Raw genomic sequence first — 24,567 nt, forward strand, 5'->3', positions numbered from 1 at the left:
TATTTTTATTACAACGTAGATTATGACCACATCTAACAAATCCGAGTACATATTATTTCATCAGGATTTCTATTTTGCTTAACTTGAATTCTGTTCAACATTTAATAGATTTGTTTTTGTGACTGACGTTTTCCTGTCGCAGTCGCATCTCTTATTTCTCAGTAGTCTTATCTTCTCGGTTCTTTTTTATGAAACTATTTGTTTATAATTACAATTTCATGTCGTATTTTATTTTATCACATTAACTTTGTTCTCAAGATTGATTAGAGCGTTCAATCAAAACAAAAGCTTCTCCGCCCCCAAAGTTAGTGTTGGATGAAATCAGCGGGAAAGGCCGGCGGTGATCGAGGTAGAAAGTGTCCAAGAGAGCTGCGCCCGCGCAACGAGATCGTGACTACTCGTGACCGTGCGAATGGTGAAAGTACAAGGGATTTACAACCAACTATTGTGTAATCAATTGTTTCTAATTGTATTGTCAGAAGCTCGGATTAAGTTACGCGACTTACTTCATTATGGTCGCGGTTTGTTTCGGATTATTCAATTTCCCCTCACGGATTACAATTACCGTCGGTCTGATTGTGATTGATTAGTAGGTTGTCTCCTTACGTCGTATTTTATGCCTGTAATCTCTGTTAGTAGGGTGAAAGATTATTCAGTATTGCCCCGAGTGCAATGCAATACAATGTGCTGCATCGGCACTGAAGCGTATCCAACTTGTCTATTTAAATATGCAACAAGATGAGTAATGCAGTTTTGCGAGGCAACGTTATAGGCGCGAGCTGATAAGCAAATAAAGGATGTTCTTTGGTAGTGTTAGTTACATGATATGAGTCATAAGAATTCCTGACGTGTAGGTGTGACGCCGCCGGTTTCCGGAGTTCCCACAACCTGGGGCCGGACACCACGCAGCCTTTTATCGCCACGTGCTCCGTTTGCCAAACTGTACGGAAAGGAACAAACATAGTAAACTATTTTTAACGGGTCTATACGTGATTAAATGTTAAATAGGGTAAACTTTTAACCTTATTAGTGCTGTTTTCCCGACGTTTTGGCCGCGCTGCAGCGACCATAGTCACGGGATGACTGGCGCGAGTGGTAGTCATTACGAAGGTGTTCAAGGTGTAACTGTGGAATCTTCAAAGACGAACCGCAACCACAAATGTACATAAAGTCCATCTATTTTATTGCTCCAATCTTCGTAATGATCTTCCGCCAAACTTGGTAGGTCGATTACGGTGTAGCCAACAGTAACCACTAGGTCACATTATAAAATCACGACCAATAGTCATATCTTATGAAGTGACGCTCTGCTTTCGCATTCCTATTCATACACTGGTAACCCTTAGTGTTTAAAAATCAACTTTATCGCAAGTCATACATTGACTTAACAATTCGCGGAAATTCGACAATATTTTCCTTTTAATCTAAATAGCTGGCAGACAAAGCCGAGACTGGCGGAAGAATCCAGTGAAAAAAATTGCAACTAGACATGCAAATGCAGATTATAATTGTTACTGTCACGATATCTAAGTGGTACGAGACGTTTGCGTAATGGTGTAAAACAGCAGCTCCTATCTAATGATTTGTTCCTTATGAATGAAATGGTTCAGTGATCCAATGCTCTTCTGACGTTTATGAACCAATGCCGTGTAAATATTAAGGTCCAATAAGCTAAGAATTTCAGAATGTTATTCAGATTATACAGCAGATTCAATATTTGTCTGTTAATATTGTAAAATTTTCGAAATCTTTCCTTTCGTAGAAGACAAACTAGTCAGTAAAGATAAGATCCCCTCGGCATTAGCCTTCAATATCTGGTCCGCGGAGATTATACGGCGGGCAGCGGTGGCGCGTGAGTTATTATTTCAATAATTGAGGACCGGCATTAGTAGTGGAGTGCTATCCTCGCTCGGCGGGCGGGAGAGATGGGGGCACTGACCCACACGTAATCACGGACAAGCCTCCCGATCTTACATGTACTGGAATTATCTTTGTTACTCCCATAAATTGTTACACACCAGTGTTCGAGAATACTTTCTCATCGATGTTTTAGCTCCTACTCGTAACTAGCTCATTTCTCATGCCCTTGTTTCGAAATAGATTTTCACGGCATGTTAATTTCCACGAAATTCAATTAACAAGGCGCTTGGAAGTTTGCTCTACGAAATGAAAAGCAAACCCATTCCTGGCGCTAGACAACAAAAGCGAGAGTGAGCGTTCAAGTGTGTCAGGCACCATCGAGTGTAGTTAGAGATAGACTGACCCAGATTGCACCACGGTCCGATAGCTTATCGCCGGCGATCGATGAAGCACTCAAAGTATTAGCCGCCACACTTAGTAGACGCCCTCATGAGAATCGAAAATTATGGCAATGAAAGGCTTCAGGTTACATCGGGACCGTTATAAGTGGCCGGGTCAATAAGATAAATTAGCCAGCATGCTTATTATCGTAATAAGCATATGCGCTATCGGTTAAGAATAACGCTGAATTGCTCTATTCATATCGTAAGCGTAATTATAAGTGAGGCTGTTTCTTCAGACGCGTCAATAGTCGGCAGAACAAAGCATATCTGTTGCTAACATTGTAAGGATATCATTGCCTCATTGATGTAAATAGCCGTCTATGAACCCAGCAGACAAAGAAGCAAGTGCGTTTTGTCGTCTATTAACTGGGGACTGTAGTACTTATTTTACGACGCTTGCGTAAGTCTTCATAGCGTTGAACTATATTAATTTGTGCTCTGACTCTGTTGGTGCATATACCATTCAGACTAGTCAGAAGCTTAGGGCTAAGGATGTTAGTATAGAACGTCAAAGACCATTTTAAGCTGGTCGCGTAAGTGTCAGTGCATCGCCCGCAACCGGTTCTGCGGCGGTTGTAATTTGAGTCACTAATCTTGACCCACAGATGACGGGACCAGTTCTCGTATCTAAAGGTTTCAAATGAAAATACAAGAGGATTTTGGGACGGAAGTCGTTAAACTTGGGTGGCTGTCCTTCGGTCTAAATTCCTTTAAATTTAAGTTATGTAATACTGTACTTTCTATTTCAAAACTGTTCGAAATATTTAATAAGGAAATAAAATTGGGAAAAATGTGAAGTTCATGGGCTTTCGATGAATAAATTACGAGAGCAGTCGGCGGGAAATATGGCCCTATTACGTAACTCATTCGTGCGTGTTTCAAGTTCGTCATCCACTTGACCGCCAAACGGATTTAGTTAAAAGATCGTAAATTATTACGATTGTTTAATATTAGCATGTTAGCTTTTCTTTTAGTTACCTGTTGGAGTTTACATGGTATATTACATGTTTGAATATGATTATTTGAAGCCAGTTCGTTGAAGTTATATTTTTTCGAGAGCTATTTAGTACAAGATTATTTTTATAATCTTATGCGTTAGTTTAGTAACATTTCACAAACAGTTCACAACACTCTGTATATTTATATTTAAAAACCAATACAAAAATGACTTACCTACAAGTTGACGTCTGACCACTTGTGGCTTTTCCTACCTGTTAGGGGTGACAGGCGTGAGTTAACATGATACACTTTAGTCATCATCATTGGCCTTATACGTCTGTTTCAGACGATTTATGACATCATTGCCTCGAAGAAATGCACTTTCTTTCATGGCTGTGCAAGCCAATCCTAGAGCGGCAAACTCTACCGCACACTCTGCAGAGAAGTCTCCGACTGGACACTTTAGTACCACGTCGTTTTAACCTATTTGACAATTTGAATCCCATGTCATACTTATGCTATGTTAGATATCAAGTAATGTTCCTAAATGCGATAAGGTTCTAAAGTTTCTGCGCCCATAGCTAGTATAAAAATAACATGTCCTAATACTATCTTTTCTTTTTTCCAGTGCTGCGGACAGTGCGGACTCACCAATACTGGAGGAAGCCGGCGAGAGCGGCTCGGAACAGAAGCCCAAGCCCCTCGTCAAATATGGAGAGCTCGTTATACTCGGGTTGGTACATCTTGACCACATCATAATTAATAGTATCAAGCTTTCCCCACCAAATTTGGAGCTTCCACTTATCTATGCATAATGAAAACGGCAATTGATTAACATCTCCTTCGGTATTTCCGAACCAGACATTGACAAAGTGCGTTAAGAAAGTGAGGGAAAACAATAAGATCGGAGTTTGGTTTTACCACGGAGGATAATCAATTTACTTGATATAAAAAAAATATTGTCCTTTCCTCGTACAAGCGAATTGGGGATGGTATGATACCCAGAATAATAGAAAATATTGAAACTGCATATTATATCGTGTTGTTTAAGACGACTTATTTCCATAATACTAGTCTTAATTCTCAGACGCAAAAAGCAAAATTACCATCGACGATCTCTCGTTCCGCATTTGCCCCGCTTTTTCGACCCACATTCTAAAAACTTCCACATTTGCCCCTTTTTAAATTTGTGTCCTGTTTCGTCCCACATTCCTACATCACTTAATGTACAGTTAGCAAAACTAAATTGGATGTGATTCTTTTTATGTATTGCGTTGAGTATTATTTACAAGTATACAATTGTTTTCTTGAATTAGAGAAAATTATTTTTAGTAATTATAGACAAATAAAACTATTTCAATATTTAGAAAAGTGTTTATTATTAAATAACAATCAGAATCACAGATCGATTACTACAATAGTAGGTAGGTACACATAACTAAAAATATACTATTATAAAATTAGAAAAACAAAATCAAATATAATATAAGGTAACAAATCAACATTTGTTACCTTATATTATATTTTTATTTATTTTATTTTTTCCATTTGGTTGGCCTTGAAACAAAAGGGTTCAAGCGAGCGGACCCCATTCTTTTGTCTTTCAACTACCTGCTTTTACCTGAAGTCTGACTGATTTAAAAATTGTTGACTTGTAAGTGAAATTAATAATATAGTTCACTTATAAGTTTAATATGTAATTTATGTAGCAAGTATAAAAGAGAAGAGTTAAAGAAACATTTATTGTCTCTTCTTAACCGGCGTAAGTACATTAATATAATTCAAACATAATGCATAATTTGACATTATGCGCTTATACAATACTTTATAAATACTACTTTAGGTTGATTTTGTTGAAAAAATGTGTATACGTGAAGTATTTAAAGTTGGAGACACTTTTAAGTATTGCTTTTGTTTGAAAATGTGCATCTAGGATTTTTTCATACATCACAGATACTAAGTTTCTTTTTTTCAAATATTCGTGATACATTTTTTTTTGGTTGTCTGTACTAATGTCGAAGTAAAATGCTTAAACAAAAAAGCGAGACGAAACAGGTACATAAAATGAGGCAAAACAGGAAAAAAATAATAATTTACTTACAAAAATGACTTTCGAGGCGAAAGAGGAATAAAATGTGGGGCATAAGCGGAATTTTCAATCGAGGCGAAACTAGGCGAGGCAAATGCGGAACAATTGTCGACGATATCTTTACGTACGATATATCGTTCGACCGTTAGAATATCACTAAAACGGTACTCGGTACAGCGATATCGCGGAGGTCACGTAAAACTTGTTTGTTGTTTTATTTCCCCGATATTGCGGACCTCTTGACTTGTTGGTACAGATCGACAATTTGTGGGACGACGGATACTCCATATAGTTTTCGCTAGAGCTCTATTTATGTCCTTTGCTGGCCAGTAACTCTGGGAGAGTTACGATCGTCCCTTTGGGTTTAGTAGACTTTAACACGGTGGTATTTGTCACTGTTTCTCGGTTTCTTCTAAATTGGTAATCGTTACATTTTATTGAAAATGAAATTCTGCAGAATATGTGCTCAATTTAACGATTGTTTGGTATATGTAACTTTTTCTGGGTATTTTGAGTCATCCTCCTGCCCTTATCTTACTCTAAGTGCATGCATTTTTCAGCATTCATATCTGGGATACTTTAAGCGATTACAATTAAAATCAAGGACTTTGAATCCAGTACCCAATTGGAAGAAACTTAAAGGGCTCTGTATGTCTCCATATTTACCCCAGAGGTGAACAACATGTGTCGATAATTTGACGTAAAACCCAAAGTAAATAACCAAAGCTCATTTTCGGTTGTGAGTTCAGTCTATTCTACAAACTCACACGGACAGACCGCAACCACGTCACAAATGCATCATAAATAAATCATAGTTAATTATTTTTTTCCACAATCGATCATTGTAGACTATGTCAGTGGTCGGGACAAGGCTATACAAATACGGATGGACACATTACACCACGTTGAGAACAACGCAATCGCGAACCGTGACTTTTATACACCCGTGATATGTCATAGCGTGTACCTACAGGCTTTTGAGTACCATACATGGTCGGCGTTTCAAAAGTTAGGTTAAAATGCGCAGAAGAGGCACCTCCAATAGGCTCATAATGCAATAGGCTTTCCCCCTATTAATATAAGACTTAAACATAGCTAGCGAAGAGTGGCTGTATATGTTATATACCTCTGCCTAGTCTTTCGGGGATATTTTTTCTCGGGTCAGCCTGTCCCAACAAGAAGTGGTAATATTGTAGCGTTTGCTGAAAGAACTAAATTAGTCTCTCGTGTTTTGAGATCTTAGATCAATGCAATGTGTAAGGAAGATATTTCATTATTTATTGCAAGTTATAATACAAGTATTCCATTACTTCATATTCGTTCTTGGTATGTATGTATATTTGAAATGTTATTGGTTTCCGATATATTAGGTAAACAGCAAATATATCCGATATTTAAATAACAAACAATGTATGTAAACATCCTATCTCAAATCATTTTAAAGTAATTAAAGTGACGGTCAATTTAGGTTTTAAACTTTGTATCAAACGTGGGTGTTAATTTCCTCAATACTCAATAACTTTATTGCCTTTCCACAATCCATTCCATTATCTTCTGTATACTTGTAGCTCTGCCCACGCTGTTAGGAATTACGGGTGTGAGTATGTACTGTAAATATAAGATAATTATAACATAGCATCACGCCTAAAGGAAGCTCCGAAGGGGAAGGCAGAGGGGTATAGTAAAACTACCCACTCCTGTCCAGCTATGTTTAAGGCTGGGTTTCCACTGACACGGAGATGGGCGGAGAAGAGCGGAGATGTGCGGTTTGACCAATGACAGCGTTCGAGAGAGCGAAAAACGAAGACGCTCTGTCACTTTCACTCACGGTGATTGGTCGATTCCTGCACATCTCCGCTCATCTCCGCACAGCTCCGCATCAATGGAAACGCAGCCTTAGTTCTATGTAATAGGGGGCAAACCTATTGCCATACTAATCTAATATAATCTAGCCAACGAGATCCCACTGCTGGGCAAAGGCCTCCCCTTCCTCTTTTCGCGTTTTTTTACCTTTAGGTCTAAGATGGAGCGAGCTCAGAAGGTGAAGGTGTTCACTCTGGCCTGCGATCCTGTACGTATTCCGACCAGTCCCTCCGGCAAACGTCCCAGTCGCGCCATCTCTTTCGAGGTCTACCACGACGCCTGTACCCGTCACGATGCACTCAATGTGTGACGATCCGTACCCACCGCTAAGGGTGCATGCAACAAACATGTCCTATTGCCATTAACCGGGCATAAATGGAAACCACGAATAAATATCGACCACGATAAATATAAGACGTATGTCGTGTGAGGCCGACACGCACTTCGCGTGCGTAAATCCATCTCGATCGGTCGTGATCGAACTAAACTAATGGGCTTATCTGTCTGTTACGAGAATATTACGTGATTCAATAGCAAAATGCGCAAGTTCAGAAATCATTGGTTCAATCAATGTCATAAATTATTTACGTATATTTAGTAACGTTTGAGGCTACCATGTTAAGTCTATTATGCCCGAAGAACAGTTGTGGTATTCTTCTAACTTAAAAGAAACATTATAAAAATATAGTATGTGTGGGTCATCATCCTTGGTGTCAGGGTTACTATTCAGCTGCCAAAGGGCCATGTCATCGCTCACGTAACGACTACAGACTTAAGTAAACAGTAGCCGGGACCTCACCTCAACCTCGGAACCCTAAGCAGACCGAATTTCCAACTCAGGACCTCCGGATCAAGAGCTCAACGTTCAACCACTGGACCACAAAGGTCGCTATGCGACTGCGATATAGCCTTTACTGGTCTTGATGAGATTGATCACTTCTCGTTTAGTTTTTTGTACTGTGTTGGTACTAAAGTTCTGTGACCATTTAGTAATAAGTCTTTCCCAATATCGTACCTTAATTACCAATCAATTTTACGCCGGTGGTCACCCAAATCGCTTGCAAACCCTTTAACAGGTTAATCAATTAAGTTTTTGCATTGCTCACTTTCGCGTAGAAAATTACAAAACACAGTTTAGAAATACCGTGACTAACATGCAGGCAGGTATAATAAAGATTTTCGCGTAATAAGTCGCTCTGGCTTTCACATCTAATCTAATAAATAATAAAACAATAATGGGCCATAATACAATAGCGACTGGCAAAATGTTAGTCTTATATTGTGGAGATATTGCATTCCAGTTCTTGCTTGTATTAGGCTTATTTCTTAGGAATTAACACGAAGTACTTAAAATAAAAAACTTGAAGGAATCATCATCATCAGCCGTACGACGCCCACTGCTGGGCATAGGCCTCCCCCAAGAAGGAATACATGGACGTAAATAGGTTTTAATAATGCGTTTTTTGAGCAGGTAAGAGTTGGGTTAGTTGTACATGTGAACGGATATTCGATAGATGGGTTATGTAATATAATAAGTATTTTTTGTCTCTGTCAAGAGAAATTTTGGGAAAGTAGTTTCATTTACAAGCAATATTACACACACATTGATAAAACGACGTAAGTAATGAACAACATAACATCTCATCATCATTAATTTAAGAGCCACGCTCTTGTCGGTGCAGCATTTTCCATACTACTTTTTTAGGGAAAAATAGGGCAGTGGTTTCCCTCTTGCCTTCCGCCCCGCAGTACTCTGTTTGACGCAAGTGGAATGGCGCCCATTGTACCATAACATCTACGCAAATATATTTATATTCTATTCTATTTCATAACATAACATCACGCCTGTATCCCCCATGGGGTAGACAGTGATGTATAGTATACTTGTACTCGCCAGCTATGCTTCAGTCCCAATTAATAGCGGGCGAGCATATTGCCAGCCGGTCATAGGATGGGTGACCACAAAAAAAAAGTTTTCATCTCGAGCTCCTCCGTGCTTCGGAAGGCACGTTAAGCCGTTGGTCCCGGCTGCATTAGCAGTCGTTAATAACCATCAATCCGCACTGGGCCCGCGTGATGGTTTAAGGCCCGATCTCCCTATCCATCCATAGGGAAGGCCCGTGCCCCAGCAGTGGGGACGTTAATGGGCTAATGATGATGATGATGAGCATATTGCCATGTGTGTTGAAGTGATGAAATAGCATATGTAAACCTATGGAGCTGATACTACTATTTCTATAACCATATAATACAACATGGTCTTACGTTATAATATTATAAGGCTGATTCTAAAATAATATTATCAGAGCGCCTACTCGATTTACCAAATCAATAACAGTCTTTCTATACATTATGAATAGAACTATATACAGTTTTCTTCTCAAATAACACAGAGAAACGTCTTGTCATATAATCATATCATAACGTAATGGTACTGGGGAATATCAAAATCTAATGTAACATTTCATCACGCTCGTATCGCGGAATGGGTAGGCAGAGGTGTATAGTACATAGACCCACGAATATTCTAAAAAAACAAAATGTATTATTCAAGTAAAATTTGTTACGAGACATCCGTGGGCATACCTCGATAGCCCAAAATTGTAAACGCTACCGAATTTACCTTTCCGATGCTATTAATACCGTGATCAAAAGTTTGTTCAAGTTAGTAGTTAATTGAATATTGATCTTACCCAAATTAGAAAAGGTCAGATGAAAGTAAATAGGAGCTACGCTACTTATTGGTTTGAATAAAGTTTGGCTCACAAAGAGAAAATTGAAATCGAAATTTTTGACTCGTACGGGACAAAAATATCATAAAGGGCTCTTTAGTCAATTCCATCACGGTTGGCTGGTAATTCCATTTAATCAAATTCGCAGCCAGTGACGCCTATCGCATGGAAACGATCGCTATAAAATAGGCTAACTTTGCTGTATACATATATGGGGGTTCTACTTAAAATACTAGGAGAAGTTGTTCTAAACTTGTTTGTAATATTAATTTCTTCTTGTATGTTTCTATAAATTTCTTCTTGTAGCCATAATTAGTCTGTATTTTTTGGCCTCCGTGGTCCAATGGTTGAGCGTTGTGCTCACGATCCGGAGGTCCCGGGTTCGAATCCCGGTGGGGACAAATCACAAAAATCATCTTGTGATCCCTAGTTTGGTTAAGACATTACAGGCTGATCACCTGATTCTCCGAAAGTAAGACAAGCCGAGCTTTGGAAGGAATGTTAAGCCGCTGGTCCCGGTTATTACTTACTGATGTAAGTACGTAGTCGTTACATGAATCATGTCAGGGGCCTAGATATGGCAGCTCAGTAATAATCCTGAGGGTTGATGGGGTTGGTAATCCACCTCACAATCCTAACGATAGATGAAGAAGTCAAATCCTTAAGTATTATTTTCTTCCGTTACCGCGCCCATGTGTACGTATATGTATTATCTGTGAACTTCGATCTTGGTACAAAGTGACATTGTAATAGAAACACGCATCCAAGTCGGACTTGACTCGGGTCACAAAGAAAGTATGTTCTGTGTAATGCACTGTCTTGTCATGCAGGCCTTGCCTTTATCTTCATGGACTGGGCTTATCGGACGCATACCTTTTCAAGAGCTGAGCCTAGATAAGTCGAGTGCCTTACGTATAAGGTCATGTTGACAATAATTGGCGTTTCGCCTGTTCATTAGGCATCCGTTACTCCTGTCATTAGCAAAACGGAAAACATTCCATCACACTACTCGGTGGCGCAGCGGTAAACGCGCTCGGTCTGCGATTGTTGAAGTTAAGCAACTTTCGCAAAGGCCGGTCATAGGATGGCTGACCACAAAAAAAGTTTTCATCTCGAGCTCCTCCGTGCTTCGGAAGGCACGTTAAGCCGTTGGTCCCGGCTGCATTAGCAGTCGTTAATAACCATCAATTCGCACTGGGCCCGCGTGATGGTTTAAGGCCCGATCTCCCTATCCCTCCATAGGGAAGGCACGGGCCTTCAGTGGGGACGTTAATGGGCTGATGATGATGATGTTTGGCCTTCATAGGAACATTTACCCTTATTTATATTATCGCGTTATTCGTGCTATATGTTGTTTACAAATTGCCTTATCTACTTAGTATTATGTGTTTCGTTTTATGGAAATGAACATACTCTCATACATTCCTTTTTACTAATTGTTCTTGTAAGTCAAGTAGATACTTATACTAGTATTTAATAGTTTAGAGAACCAGGAAACGACACAAATTGAAATTAGCTGTTTTGCCAACGATAGTATCTTCTGAATACATCTCTTCTGAAAATTGGCGTTAGGTGGCGTGTAGGTAAATATATTTTTAGAAAATATAAAACCGCATATATATGTTGTGTTATCTTGTTATGTTATATATAATTATATTAGTTTTACAAATGCGAATGAAATCTATGCGTTATTAAAAAAAATAAGGCGTTCTAGACCTATTCTCGTGTGTACGTTTATTGCCGTGCGTAAGAGATTGATTTTATTGATTACCTACGTCAGCATATACAAGCACCTTATATAAACAAGTAATGGATATATTTATCTTCTAGTCCTATTAGAGCTATGATTAAGAAATAATCGATCTGATTCAATAACCTCGTTCTGTTATTGGACTCATTATCTATTAAGACGTGGTATTATAATTAGTTCATTAGAGTGGGTTGCGTTTAACAAGTTCGAGATCAGCTGGCCGCAAAACTCTTTGTTAGTTTTTTGACGTGACTTATTGTATGTTTGCTTCAGATGGCATTAAACATATGGCCGGATTTAGAGTGTTTTTGAGGCTTTAATTTCTGGAATATTGTAGGTTAGACCGCGACAGTGTGTTTGTCATGTCACTAATTTGTCAACACACGTATTTTAACTCAGTAGTGTGACGAGTTAACATGAGTTTTTTTTATGTAAGAATTGTTTGTTATTTACTTCTGTTCTAGGTTTTAAGAAAATTCTTGCGTCTTGTTCTTTCTATTCAATTAACGGTTACCAAGAAGAGCTTACATGCAACAGATTAAAGAAAAGGTTAACGTCGTGTCTTATAGGGAAGTCAAGGAATTGGCCTTTGATAGACTGGAATGGAAAATGCTACACCGACAAGAGCGGGGCTCTTAAATTGATGATGATGAACGGTTACCTACAAAACGACTGTATGGTTGTCACAGTAAGATGCTGGTACGAGTGTTATGGTGATAGTTCACATAACTACACTACAATCAATTCAACGTAGTATTTCAACCATAGTTTCTTTACTACGTACATTTATTAACCTTATCAAACGATTTGAATATTTTGCGACTTTCATACCGTAACGTATGAGATATGATAGGAAGTGATTGATTTGACTTATAACAAGACACTGTGCAGAATAACGATAGTATTATCTATATTTTTTAACATCTGTTTTTTGTTTATTTGTATTGTATTATTATGTTTTGTTTACAAAACATTATTTTGTAGAAGTTGGGTTAAAGATTGTGATTCTGAACTATTATAGATGAGGCTTGCACTAGTGTTTCGTTGAGCCGTGGTAGGCCAGTTGGTAGAACGCTCCCCTCTCACTTTGATGGTCACAATGATGGTCGAATTTGTTTTCGAATTCATGTTTGGAGCATAAATTATTATCACGTGCTCAGCGGGGAAGGAAAACATCGCGAGGAAACCCACATTCCTGAGAAATGCATTTTTGGGGGTTTGTGACCTAAACTGTATTAGGCTGGTTTTCCCTTCGCGGGTTGGAAGGTCAGACAGGCAGTCCTTCTGTAAAAAACCAGACCTGTTAAATCTTCAGGTTAGGTAAGCGGCTTCAGGTTAAGTAATATATAAAATTAATATATAAAATATTGAGTTTGTAATAGATTGAAAATTACAGAACCGAGATTCTTTGGTCACAGCTAATCGGTCCTCAATAAAGTTTCACAACCTCGTCACGTCACAGCTCGTCACAAACCAGCCAGTTGTAGGGGTCATGACCAGCAGTCGTCAGATCTTCGCTAGTCACGTTCTGCCGATTTACTCGGGATGGTAAACAGCATAATGTCACGGCCCTGCTTCTTGAGACCTACTTACTTAAGATTAGACCTCGAATTTGGGTTAAGCCGCTTAATATTTATTGCGTGAGGTGACACTTGATGAGAATCGTCTCGGCGGAGGTTGGTAAAACTTACGCACCTTTTAAGGGTAGTACTATAGGTCAAAACCTGGTGCTTGTAAAGTTCAGATTAAGTTAGCGGATCCCAGAATAAGCGGTAGGACTAAAAGACTTGTTGTTAATAACAATAATACATGTTGTAACTATTACTAGGTATTCTCAAATATTGACAGCTGCTTAACAAGTTGATAGCTGGTCATGACAACTGATAATTTATCAATAGATTTACTCTATCAATGTGTTTTTAATTATACAGAATGGACATTTTCAAATAGATAAAGCTAAGTCCGAAATAACTTAACAATAGTGTCGTTTAGTTCTTAAGTTTAGGCCTAAAAAAAAGAAAAAGAAAATAGAGAAACTGTCACGCACAAAGGTAACCAAAAATAGCAGCGTAGTAAAAGATGCTCTCGTTTAGACCACTATAAAACGAGTTACGACATGAATTTATTATGGTCGTTTACTAGTTTTACAGCGAGCGTGCGTTACGAAAGTAATTCTTGAATTATTTTCTTTAAATCGCACATGCTAGTCTGTGCGGAAGTGAATGCACGCTTGCATCCGAAATAACTTCGTACACCCGACCAATAAAGTTCACAAACTAACTATTCACCAGCTGTACGAAAAGTGTTTTAACTAGACAACATAAAGCTTAAATTGTGCCGAAAGAAATTACACAAAGAGAGTGCTGCTTTCAGTACGACTGTGCTCCGTTTAGGCTCAGCAAGTGTTATGCTAAATAGCGTTTAGATTGTTCATGAATATTTATACAGCTTCATTACAGAGTAAAGTGTTAAAAGTTGCTTTTTTGCACAATGAAATGGTGATTTAAAAGTTAAACTAAGGCAGTATATTTTGAGTAGCAAAAGTGACTTCATTCTTTTTATCCTATTTTATTATGTTGGTATTATGTATTTTATTTATGCCTGGCAAAGTAATAATCAAATGGACTGGAAGCCCAATTTCACGCGAAATCAATGCCATTGACCTTTGACTTGGCCTGTGCTTTTACCAGAAATCGGAATCCGTGTCAAAATGCCTTTAGTCACAAGACATTTTTCCAACTAACGTTTTGTACACTTTTTACGAAAGTTCAACATTGATACAGTATAAAAGAAGACCTTTGACAAGGACATAAAGTTCATGGTAAGTCAATTGTTAGATAGTTTATATTGTATAGTTCAGTCAGTTGGTATTTATTGTAGTCTTGGAAATACAAGAAGTTTGGCAGGATCATAATTACACACGTATCACTGCAGTCTTTATAGGTACTATTATATAAATGAAGACCGAAGGCTTGATGCAATAATTGCAATCCTATTGCCATGTTTTTCTTCACCGTCAGTGCCGGTTTTAACTCTACCAGCGCCCCCTGGGCGAGATTTCTATGGCGCCCTCCGAACGGCAATTCAAACCCATACGAAAAAAGAGAAAGCATATAAAGAAAAAAATTAAATACATAATTATTTATTATAAAAAAATTACTTCTCTGGCCTTTCTATCAGCTCTCTTTTCAGCATCTCTTTTGCAGGCTGCGGCGCCCCTTTTATCCGGCGCCCTGGTCGATCGCCCAACCGTGCCCTAACCTAACACCGCTACTGTTCACCGTTCCAAGTTTGCATTATCAATTAAACTTATTTGTTTGTCGTCACTTCCAAAAAACGAACGAGTACTTAAACACAACTAGAACAAGTAGCTTTCTGGAACAGGGGGATGAAAATGGCCACATCAAAGCAATTCATTTAAGAAAGCTACTGCTTACTTTGCAACTTGACATTTGCGCATATAAAAGTAAGTGCGCAATGCAAACAAATGTCAAATAGCAATATTGCTTTCTTAGATGAATAATAATTGCTTAGATGTGGCCATTATAACCCCCCTGATTCCATTCACGAATACCAAGATGGCTGTTTTGTTAGTCCTTGTTGCTTTGGTAAAAAAAAAAGTTTAATAAATATCGATGGAAATATTTAGTGTAAATATTGACCTGAAATGGTAGCTTTTCTAAAGATTTGACTTTTTATCCAATTACGGGCAATATAAAAGAAAATTTGGAAGTGTCGCCCGCTGTGCAGATCGATAATGATAAAGCCGTGAAATTACTTTTCCGCAACAACGATAAAATAATTTATTAACCGCTACTTTCATTCAATTTGCCACCGTAACTGACTTGATTATGTAAATCTCGGGCTTCACTGAGGTTTTTGTTTCTAGAATCCGCTAGGCTTCTAGAAAGTTTTCTTTTGAAGGGCTGTTTTTAGTAGTCCTAAAACAATTTTCCTTACTTTAAATAAGGGACTTTGCTCCTCCAGAGTCTACAAAACACTCGTTTATCTTGAAGTTTTTAAAAGCGCTTTCCGGTGTCCTTTCATGAAAGATAATAAATGGCGTTGATGTAGTCTGCTGAAAATATCGATCCATTTCGGTTTCCTTCACTCACACATTGTGAATGTGTAATAGATGTACGTAGGGGTAAAGTAGTTAGTTTCGCGAGTGATATATCATCCGCCCAGCCCTTGTCCGCAGGCGCTAATGCATCCATATCCTGTTACATACGCTGCTTGCGCTTACGATATAGTGCTTCGCTCTGCCTAGACACTTAGCTGCATACATACCTATACATCTGTCTGGAGGAATTCCTTTTTTCGTACCAAAAACCTTCCGTTCTATCCGGTCCATGCGACAGGTAAATTTATGTATTCCCAATAGTAAACCTCCGAATAAATCAGTTGAACGTTAAAACTATGTTTTCTTTTTATTCCATCGTGCTATTCCACCTAGTTAAAGTTCTTTGTACTGTGTTAGAACCAAATCGTGGTTAATTGAACGTAATCCAGGACTTTTAAACATGATAAGCTTTCAAATGATAATTAAAAGGCAAAATGGAACGGGCAGTTTATTTTTAATTAAGACAAAGTCACAGAAGGACGCACTTGATTTAAAAGGTCAGGTTACTTTTGATAAGGCCACCAAGATGGGCTTTAGAATTTAGTAATTAAAAATTTAGGTTATTTTATCAGAGCGTGCATGTAGAAACATAGTTCTTGAATTATCGACTAGCGCTATAATAACGTAACATTTTTTAGTTTTATGAAGTAGAGTCAGGCGAAGGAAACCTGACAAAGAATAAGTAGTATAAAATTATCGTTCGGAGGCCAGGCTGTGACATTTCGCAGTTGTAAATAATTTATTCCGTGTCAGCATCGATCGACCGTCGTAAGGGCTTCTTGCGCTGGTTACGCAACCCGTGGAGTCAGAACCTAACTCAATTAGAGCAGGATCCCCTCCCATTTCTCACCGGTGCATCCAATTGCCAAGTCAAATTAAAAGCGCTTTACAGGCAGATTTAATTTACTCTATTTTCTTTATTTGTATCCGCATTTCGCGAAACAAATAAGGGCTCCATTATACCCCGCTTTGAAGTCAAGATAAAACTCTTCAGGGTATCTTGCGAGGAAAAATAATACCCTTTTTATGTTCGAAATATAAACGACGCAACGTTCGAAGTTGAATTTTACGAAATGTGCTCTGCTCTCCTTCCGGATTGACGTGAAATTGTGCCCACCTAATAATGTACTGCGGCTCTATATGTTTCAAATTCCTTGCTCCAGTGTTTTTCGACTGGCTATTTATTGTTTCCGTATCGCTCGTCCAGGAATGCGACCCAAACTGTGGCACTTTCACCCAATTTATCAGTTTTATTGACCAGACAACCCGACCGGCCTTTATCTCAGGCCCTTACTTCGCACTTCGTAACTAGGATTGATTTCTTGCGCAGTGACCTGAATACCTTGTACGGTTCGCTGACTAAAAATTAGGTTTGTAAAGTCGATCGTTGCATGTTAAGATGCCATATTTGCGTGACGGCTGTCTACCCACCGATACAAATTGTGACGTGTTCTCTATTTCCCATGCATTGGAAATGTAACAGAATTGCGCGCTCAAGCGTTTCCAACGTAGGTCAATACTAATCATATTCATTGTGTAGTTTGTCCAAATCATGCTATCTTTATCAAAAGAAAAATATATTCAAAAATTAACTTAATTTTATGAAAAAGTATCGGTTTAGTGTCAAAGAAACAAACAGTCGTCTTCAGTGGGGCCGAAACTTTGTTTTGACACGCGCTAACTTTTCCCTCGGCGACAAAAGTCAAACAGAAGTGCCACAGACAGATTGCTTCGAAGGATATTACGTTACAAGTTATGTGGCACAGTGTAAGTCGGCAACACGTTACACCATGTTATACAATAGCACACAAAGCTTGCACTTGGGCAGCTTCCCATGCGTTCGTGCTTCTACTCATAACATTGTCCGTTTTCTTGCCTTGCCATGTTGTATAACCTCACATAACGTTAGTACGTAGAACCGTGCCGCTGCTGTGAACTACGTGTTATTGTCTTATAACGTGACGATTTAACGACCACTTGTGATTTGCGACGTCATTTCTCAGTCTCATGAACTTCGGTTTACAATGAAACCAAGTTTCTTGACGGTCGTTTCCTCGTCTTCCGTTTTATCGTTTTTGAAGGGAACTATGGTTCTGTGAGCAGTTGACCTCGACTAACTTATTATTATTTTTACAAAAATCATCTTCTCGTCAAAGTAGTGGTATGCCATATACCCACTTAAAAGTTTATCTTATACCTACTAAGGATTGTTGGAAGTTTTTGAGCTTTTCTCTAACCCAGTTGCCAGAGTTTTAAAGACACTTAAAGCCTGACCTGGCGTTATACCAACTTGGATTGGAAGCTAGGTCGACTTTTGCGTGTCGTCTGAAACACAGAGAAGATCAGAGTAATCCCCTCTAAATGATTACTGATTACTCATCACTTTTCTGGACTTTTGCGATGGCTTCTAATAAAAAAAGAACCTTCCCGCGCTATACCTCCGCTATTTATTCCACAATCAAACCGCCCAGACGCTTTTTTGGGGTTATAAAATACTAATAAAAATAAGTCTGGCGCAATTTGCAAAACCATCCCATCCCACGCAGTACCACCCCTATAGCAAGTCAAATTCCAACGACGAATATTCGACACGATGTAAAAGATCGATAATCGTAAAATGTCTACGTGCTTCTCGTTATTTAGTCCGTTTACAATTGGGTATCTACAGGGTGTTAGTGACATCATAACGAAAACTTTGAGGGTGATTCTGAGTTGATATTAAGTAGAATTTTCCGTCGCAAAAGTATGGGACTGAAAATAATAAAAAACCTAATAAATTTTTCGACGAAAAAATTCCACTTGATATTAACTCAAAATCATGGTCTGAATCAAACCCTTCAGTATTCGTTACAATGTCACTAACACCCTGTGTGGTATTAGTGAAAATTCAGTACCTATTCCTTTTGTATCCTCCATAAAGAATTAATCTTAAGATAACTTGATTAAGTAAATTACTTTATCTACGCGTCTGTCTCAAAACTTCATGCTTCGATTGTTCTTCTTATATTTCTCACGGAAGTATATTTTCCCATCGTCGTTTATTGAATCTATGGGTATTTCTAACAATTATCTATTGTTTGAAGCTACAGCTGGCACTGACCTGCTGACAGATTTTATCTTGTAACGACTTGATGAAAGCCGTGATGGTCGGATAGGATGCTCTTGCAATAGTCTTCCTTTACCGGTATGCCTCTGAATATTTATCCCAAGTCGAAAGGTAGCATAGCAACCGACCGCCGCCGCTGGCGATAGCACTGGTATATAAGAAAGAAAGAAACATTTATTACTTCCGGACACCACAGACACAGACAGATAGGTACATTACATTTAACGTATACATATTTGTATGAAAGACTACTTGTGGAGGAAAGCGTCATAATGAAACCTATGTGCTCAAGAAGAAACCTTCCATATACCTACTAGCTTAGTAAACCCCACACCCCCACGGCTCACATTTGATGACAAGTTGCCGGTAACATTTGCCCGGAAATGGGACGTTATATAATATAATAATGACGCGTTCATAATTATTATTTGAATTTTTCTTTTTTTTTTCCTTCTATTCTTTGTGTCCGTTTTAAATTATTTTTCTCAGTGCACAAATTGGCAATCTTCTCGGCTATGACCATTTTGTTCCATTGATTTTAACGAGCTCCTTATGATGGCAGTTTTACGACACTTACATTGTCCAGATAACAGTATCACGTGACGGTCATTGTATCTTGTTGCAGACGTCTGGCTGTAATATTTGCTAGTCGTTGCCGTTATAGTCTTAAGTACATTACATAAACTTGCGAATGTAATCCTTTTGCTTGTAGAATTTGCAGCGCCTTTTAACTAGTCGTTCTAAGTTGGATACTGGCCCCGATTCCTGCAGACACCTCTTAATTTTACTTAAAGTTATACCTGTCATTTTCTTATTCGCCGAAAAGGAAAGAGACGCATGATTGACAGCCGTAAATTTTAGGAAGATTGAGTAAATGAATGAATAATCCGTACGAATCAGAACGACATCTCGCTCGTATGCAAACCGTTTGACGTGTACTGTCAACTTAATTCTGTCGGTTTATTGGCCGATATAAAATTTTTAGACGATTGACGTGTGTTTAATAAATTTTATGCCTGTCGATTACCTGTCCCTTTCTTTTTCAGCGGATGAGAAAATGACAGGTAAAACTTAAAATAAAATTAGGTGGCGTCTGCAGGAATTAGCACCATAGTACAGTTTCCTAAGGATACGTTGTGGCCCTGACAAGTTATCGGCACCATTATAGACGGCGATACGGCTCACCACCTATCTCGTTGGTCTAACAGAAATCTCGGTGACGCGTGGGCGCTTAGTTCATCTTGCGATGGATGTACCTCTGACTACCCCCACGGGATATAGTCGTGAGCTTATGTTTATGTGTGTAATGTGTATTTACAGGTTATCAATGACAAACTATAGTCAGTCTCAAGATTGATATGTTACAAGCCAGCAACCACAGCCACGTGACTTATGCGACGTCTATTACTCAATTTGAGTCAATTTTTGACCCAGTGTCGATAATTATCTATGAAATGCTTATACCTTCAATAGTTATATTATTACCAACTTACGAACCCTGTCCAAACAGGTGCGTCTGTCGGATTCTGATTGATCGATGACCGGACCAAGTGGAGCGACTAATTATATTTGGACGGAACGTAAAAACATTGCAAGTAGCTTGAACGTACTCGTGACATTAAGGATTTAGTTTTAGTAGAAGTAACTTTGAAGTGTCGAAATATTGAAGTGGCTTGCCTTGAATTATTGTCTGCGTGTATCTGGACCTGATGAAGGTACATAGATTATGATGAGCCTTTGAAACTATAGGTTTCTTGTTTTGGTTCATCTAAAAACAAGCCTTTATAACAAAGTTTGCTTTTTACCCGTTACGGTTCATCAAATCTATTTTGGAGCGAATTAGTGGCTGCGAACTGTTTTTGGGACTTGTAGCTCTGGTCACCTCGATAGGGACACGAGCGTGACTATATCATATATGTAATTTTTGTGAATACTTTATCCTACCACGATTACGATATATACGTCCTAGGCATAATCTACCCTTAATCAGCGCTCATGGCTCGTCACTATCCAATCAATCAATCAATAATACTTGTAGCAATACTATCCAATCAACGACATACAAATACATAAGATCACGCCTATTTCCCATTGGGGTAGGCAGAGATCAAATGTCCTATTTCGGATAGTTCATCTTGCGATGGATGTCAGACGTGAATATGAACTAAGTCCCCACACCTCACCGAGCTTTTACACAATCAACGATCTTAACAAAATCTTCTCCTCGGCAGATACAACGGCTACCTCCCGGCGGGCGAGCGCGGGCGCCGGCGCAGCAAGTTCGTACTGTACCGGCGTCCGCAGGCCAATGGCGTGCGGCGCTCCAAGCACTACGTGGTGAAGACGCCGCACAGCAGCAAGGCGATACTGGATGCGAGCCAGCACTCCATCTCGTACACACTCAGCCGCAGCCAGGCCGTCATTGTCGAGTACACGGAGGACCCCGACACAGATATGTTCCAAGTAAGTGTTTTTTTTTTTTATTAAACTGTATGCGAACACAACCCTTCGCACCTTCGTTGGTTTAAGTTTGTTTGTAAGTTTACATAATACAAAATTCGCTCATTAAATCTCATAATTATGATGTCAATGCTCGTATTTTTTTTAATATATTTTTGTAGATTTTTTTATTTTGATCTCACTTTTGCCTTTGGGTGTCTATATCACCATCACCTCGTTAGCGTGTATACAATTTTTATTCCACGGTCCGTTTACTATATTATTAACAGTTAATAATTAGGAGTGTATAAGAAATGCGAAAGACACAAGCTAACAGAAAATAACATTTTTGTGTCTATTATTAAGAGAAGCTCGTGAACTGTACCGGTTTATTTCTAAGTTTCTGATAGGAGCCTTAATAATTCGGAGATCAGGTGGGGTTAAAAAGGCTACATCGAAGCAATTCATCTAAAATGCAATATTGCAATTTGACATTTGCTGAGCTGGAAATACTTACACTCCCGTCTATCGTAATTTTTCAAATTGCTGTGTACGTATACACACATATTGACGGGTATCGACTGCGCGGCCGGTAGCAGGCCGGGAAAAACGCTACGGCACGCGAATAGACTCCAACCTGTCGGACACAGACTCGCCAAGTCCAGCAAACTGACTCATGTGACAGGACCAACCGTGTATAACAGATTGCCTAAATCAATCGTTGACGCGCTATCATTGAAATGTTTTAAAAGTAGGCTTAAATGCTGGCTACTCGAACACACTTTCTATATCTTTGAAGAATTTTTAACTTTAAAATTTACCGCTTAGTACTTAAGTACCATTATTGTATTATTATATTTTCCATATGACATGTAATATAGCTATTACGAAATAAATGAATATGAATATACACAAGTAAGTGCGCAATGCGAACAAATGTCAAAAAGCAATTTTGCTTTTTTTTAGATGAATTGCTACGATGTGGCCTTTTTAACCCCCCCAGTAATCGTTCCTACGATACTACTATACCTAATAATATATGTGACGGGCATCATAGAAGTATTTCATTCGACATAAAACGAGCATCGAACCCGTACGTTAAACCACAATAACCCTTTACATACTGCTAGATCAATTCCACTGAACGGGAAGGGCCCATGGGTGGATGTATTCTAATCGCAGTGTTCGACGAACGGGTTGGCGGTCGCATGTTCAAATATTGAGAGCCTATTGTTTTCACCAACCCGCATAGCAGGGAAAGGGTCTGGGCCTAGTATTAGCAGTGGGGATTAAATTGTTTAATTGTCGTCTCAAAATAATGCGACTACAATCATTATATTACTTGAGTAAGTACTTCAATATCCGCGTAATCTATTTTGAATTAATACTGCATTTCTAATATTTTATTAATAAGAACAAGAAAACTTACAACCGATCCATCTACGTGGACTATGTAAAATCCAAAAAAGTGCAAAACGTGTGAAAACAGATAAACAGCCAGAATGTGCTACAAACAATACATAAATTATCTTACCAATATAAACTAAGATGAACCGTGTGGACGTTAGTAAGATGATTAGTGCTTCGGAAGGCACGTTAAGCCGTTGGTCCCGGTTACTACTTACTAATGTAAGTACGTAGTCGTTACATGAGTCACGTCAGGGGCCTTTTGCGGCTTAGTAATAACCCTGACACCAGGGTTGACGAGGTTGATAATCCACATGAGAGAAGAAGAATATAAACTAAATAATCCTTTGAATACTTAAGCTTCCCAATGAGCAAGGTTTAGAGCTGATGCAACATAATCGCCTCCAAGACTAATGTATGCAATAGGTACACATATTAGGCGGGTAATAGGGCGGTCTAATTGACCAAGGTTTTAGGATGTATTCATCGCTATACATAGATATGTCAAGGATACCATGATAGTTCGTAGGAGGGATTGGTAAGACCATTTGTAAATTGATATGCATATTTCTGAAGGTCTGCTATGAGGAACTTTGCGGCGACAATATTTAATGAATGGATATGAAAATAACGTATTATATCACTGTGGTATACGCAGTATATAGGTATGTACAGTTTCACAAAACAGACAAGATAAAGTGCTGGTTTTCGGACATCCCGTAACCTAGTTTACTTAGAGTAGTACAGATTCGTCCGTATTTGCATTTCTAGTAGGTACTATGATCCATACAATAAATAATTTCGTTTCGTAACAATTTTTTACGATAACTTATAATTAGTATTATAAGTTGAGGTAAAAGAGGACAATAATTCTTATAAGCGGTGGGAGGAAATCATTATGGCTTTTCGCAGAATGCGACCATGTGGTGTCTCATGGTGTGAGGGACTTCATTATTTCCCATATCCGGCACACATTATTACTGAGAATACGTTAGAATACCGGTGATGGGGCTTTCCAACATTATTGTGCTGTATTTTACATTATTTCCAAGTGAGAGAAAGCAGCTGCAAAGTACAGTAGCTGTGAGTTCTTGTGAAACAAAGACTAGACTGTTTGTCAAATTTAAACAAAAACATGCCACACACGAGATAGTGTGAATGCATCCCTCATTTCGAAATGGTGTCAACATAAGTTGTAATCATCGCCCTCCGTCGGGTGCGCTTATCTAGGCAAGCGCCCTTGTTTGTGCTACAAAGCGCCAAATACTGACACATGGGCGTAAACAATAGGTACACTGAAAGCGTTTGCCGAATAGACACGTTCATATCTCCTACACCTTTGCAAAGACAGAAACATAAAACCTCCAGACAGGTTATAAAAATATTTTTTAATTATAAATTTGTTACAAAATATTATGACAGTGAAAATGTATACATTAAAGAACATTGGTTTTGTGCCAAGCAACCGTGTGATCACGTGTCGTCTAATGGAAACATCTGAGACGCCGATGTCGAAATCCCGGGGAAAATGGGCTACAAGACTGGCGCCGGCTTGTTTTACTTGCACATATTATTTTGGGTATTTCCAGTGCCTTGCGAAACATACTAACGGTTTTATCTCCCACTTATTGTAAACCTTGGATAGCTATTACTACTTTCTTTATATTCCAAGAAAGCTTGCATGTAATTTAGTTTCCACGAATGTCCAGCCTACCGGGGTAAGTGTATATCTGGTCCAATGAGTGTCAGCCTGCATGTTTATGTTGCGTGCATTGCCGTGTTTACCGCGTCCCGGCGGCGCGGGCGCGGCGCACGC

General features: G+C 38.8%; 1 protein-coding gene and 1 long non-coding RNA gene across 3 annotated transcripts in view; one reads left to right on the top strand and one right to left on the bottom strand.

Moving 5' to 3' along the window:
* Positions 1–24,567, bottom strand: part of LOC126375147 (uncharacterized) — a 63,845-nt gene that overhangs the window by 8,291 nt on the left and 30,987 nt on the right. The gene's annotated exons all lie outside the window — the stretch shown is intronic.
* LOC126375132 (protein pellino) overlaps positions 1–24,567 on the top strand; it is a 71,868-nt gene that overhangs the window by 6,262 nt on the left and 41,039 nt on the right. For both annotated transcript variants that reach the window (XM_050021980.1, XM_050021981.1), the window contains exons 2-3: positions 3,871–3,975; positions 21,137–21,368. In XM_050021980.1, the coding sequence (XP_049877937.1) occupies positions 3,871–3,975; positions 21,137–21,368 (337 nt within the window). The remainder of the gene's footprint in view (positions 1–3,870; positions 3,976–21,136; positions 21,369–24,567) is intronic.

The sequence above is a fragment of the Pectinophora gossypiella genome, chromosome 18 (genome assembly GCF_024362695.1).
Source record: "Pectinophora gossypiella chromosome 18, ilPecGoss1.1, whole genome shotgun sequence".
In the NCBI taxonomy this organism is placed as follows: domain Eukaryota; kingdom Metazoa; phylum Arthropoda; class Insecta; order Lepidoptera; family Gelechiidae; genus Pectinophora; species Pectinophora gossypiella.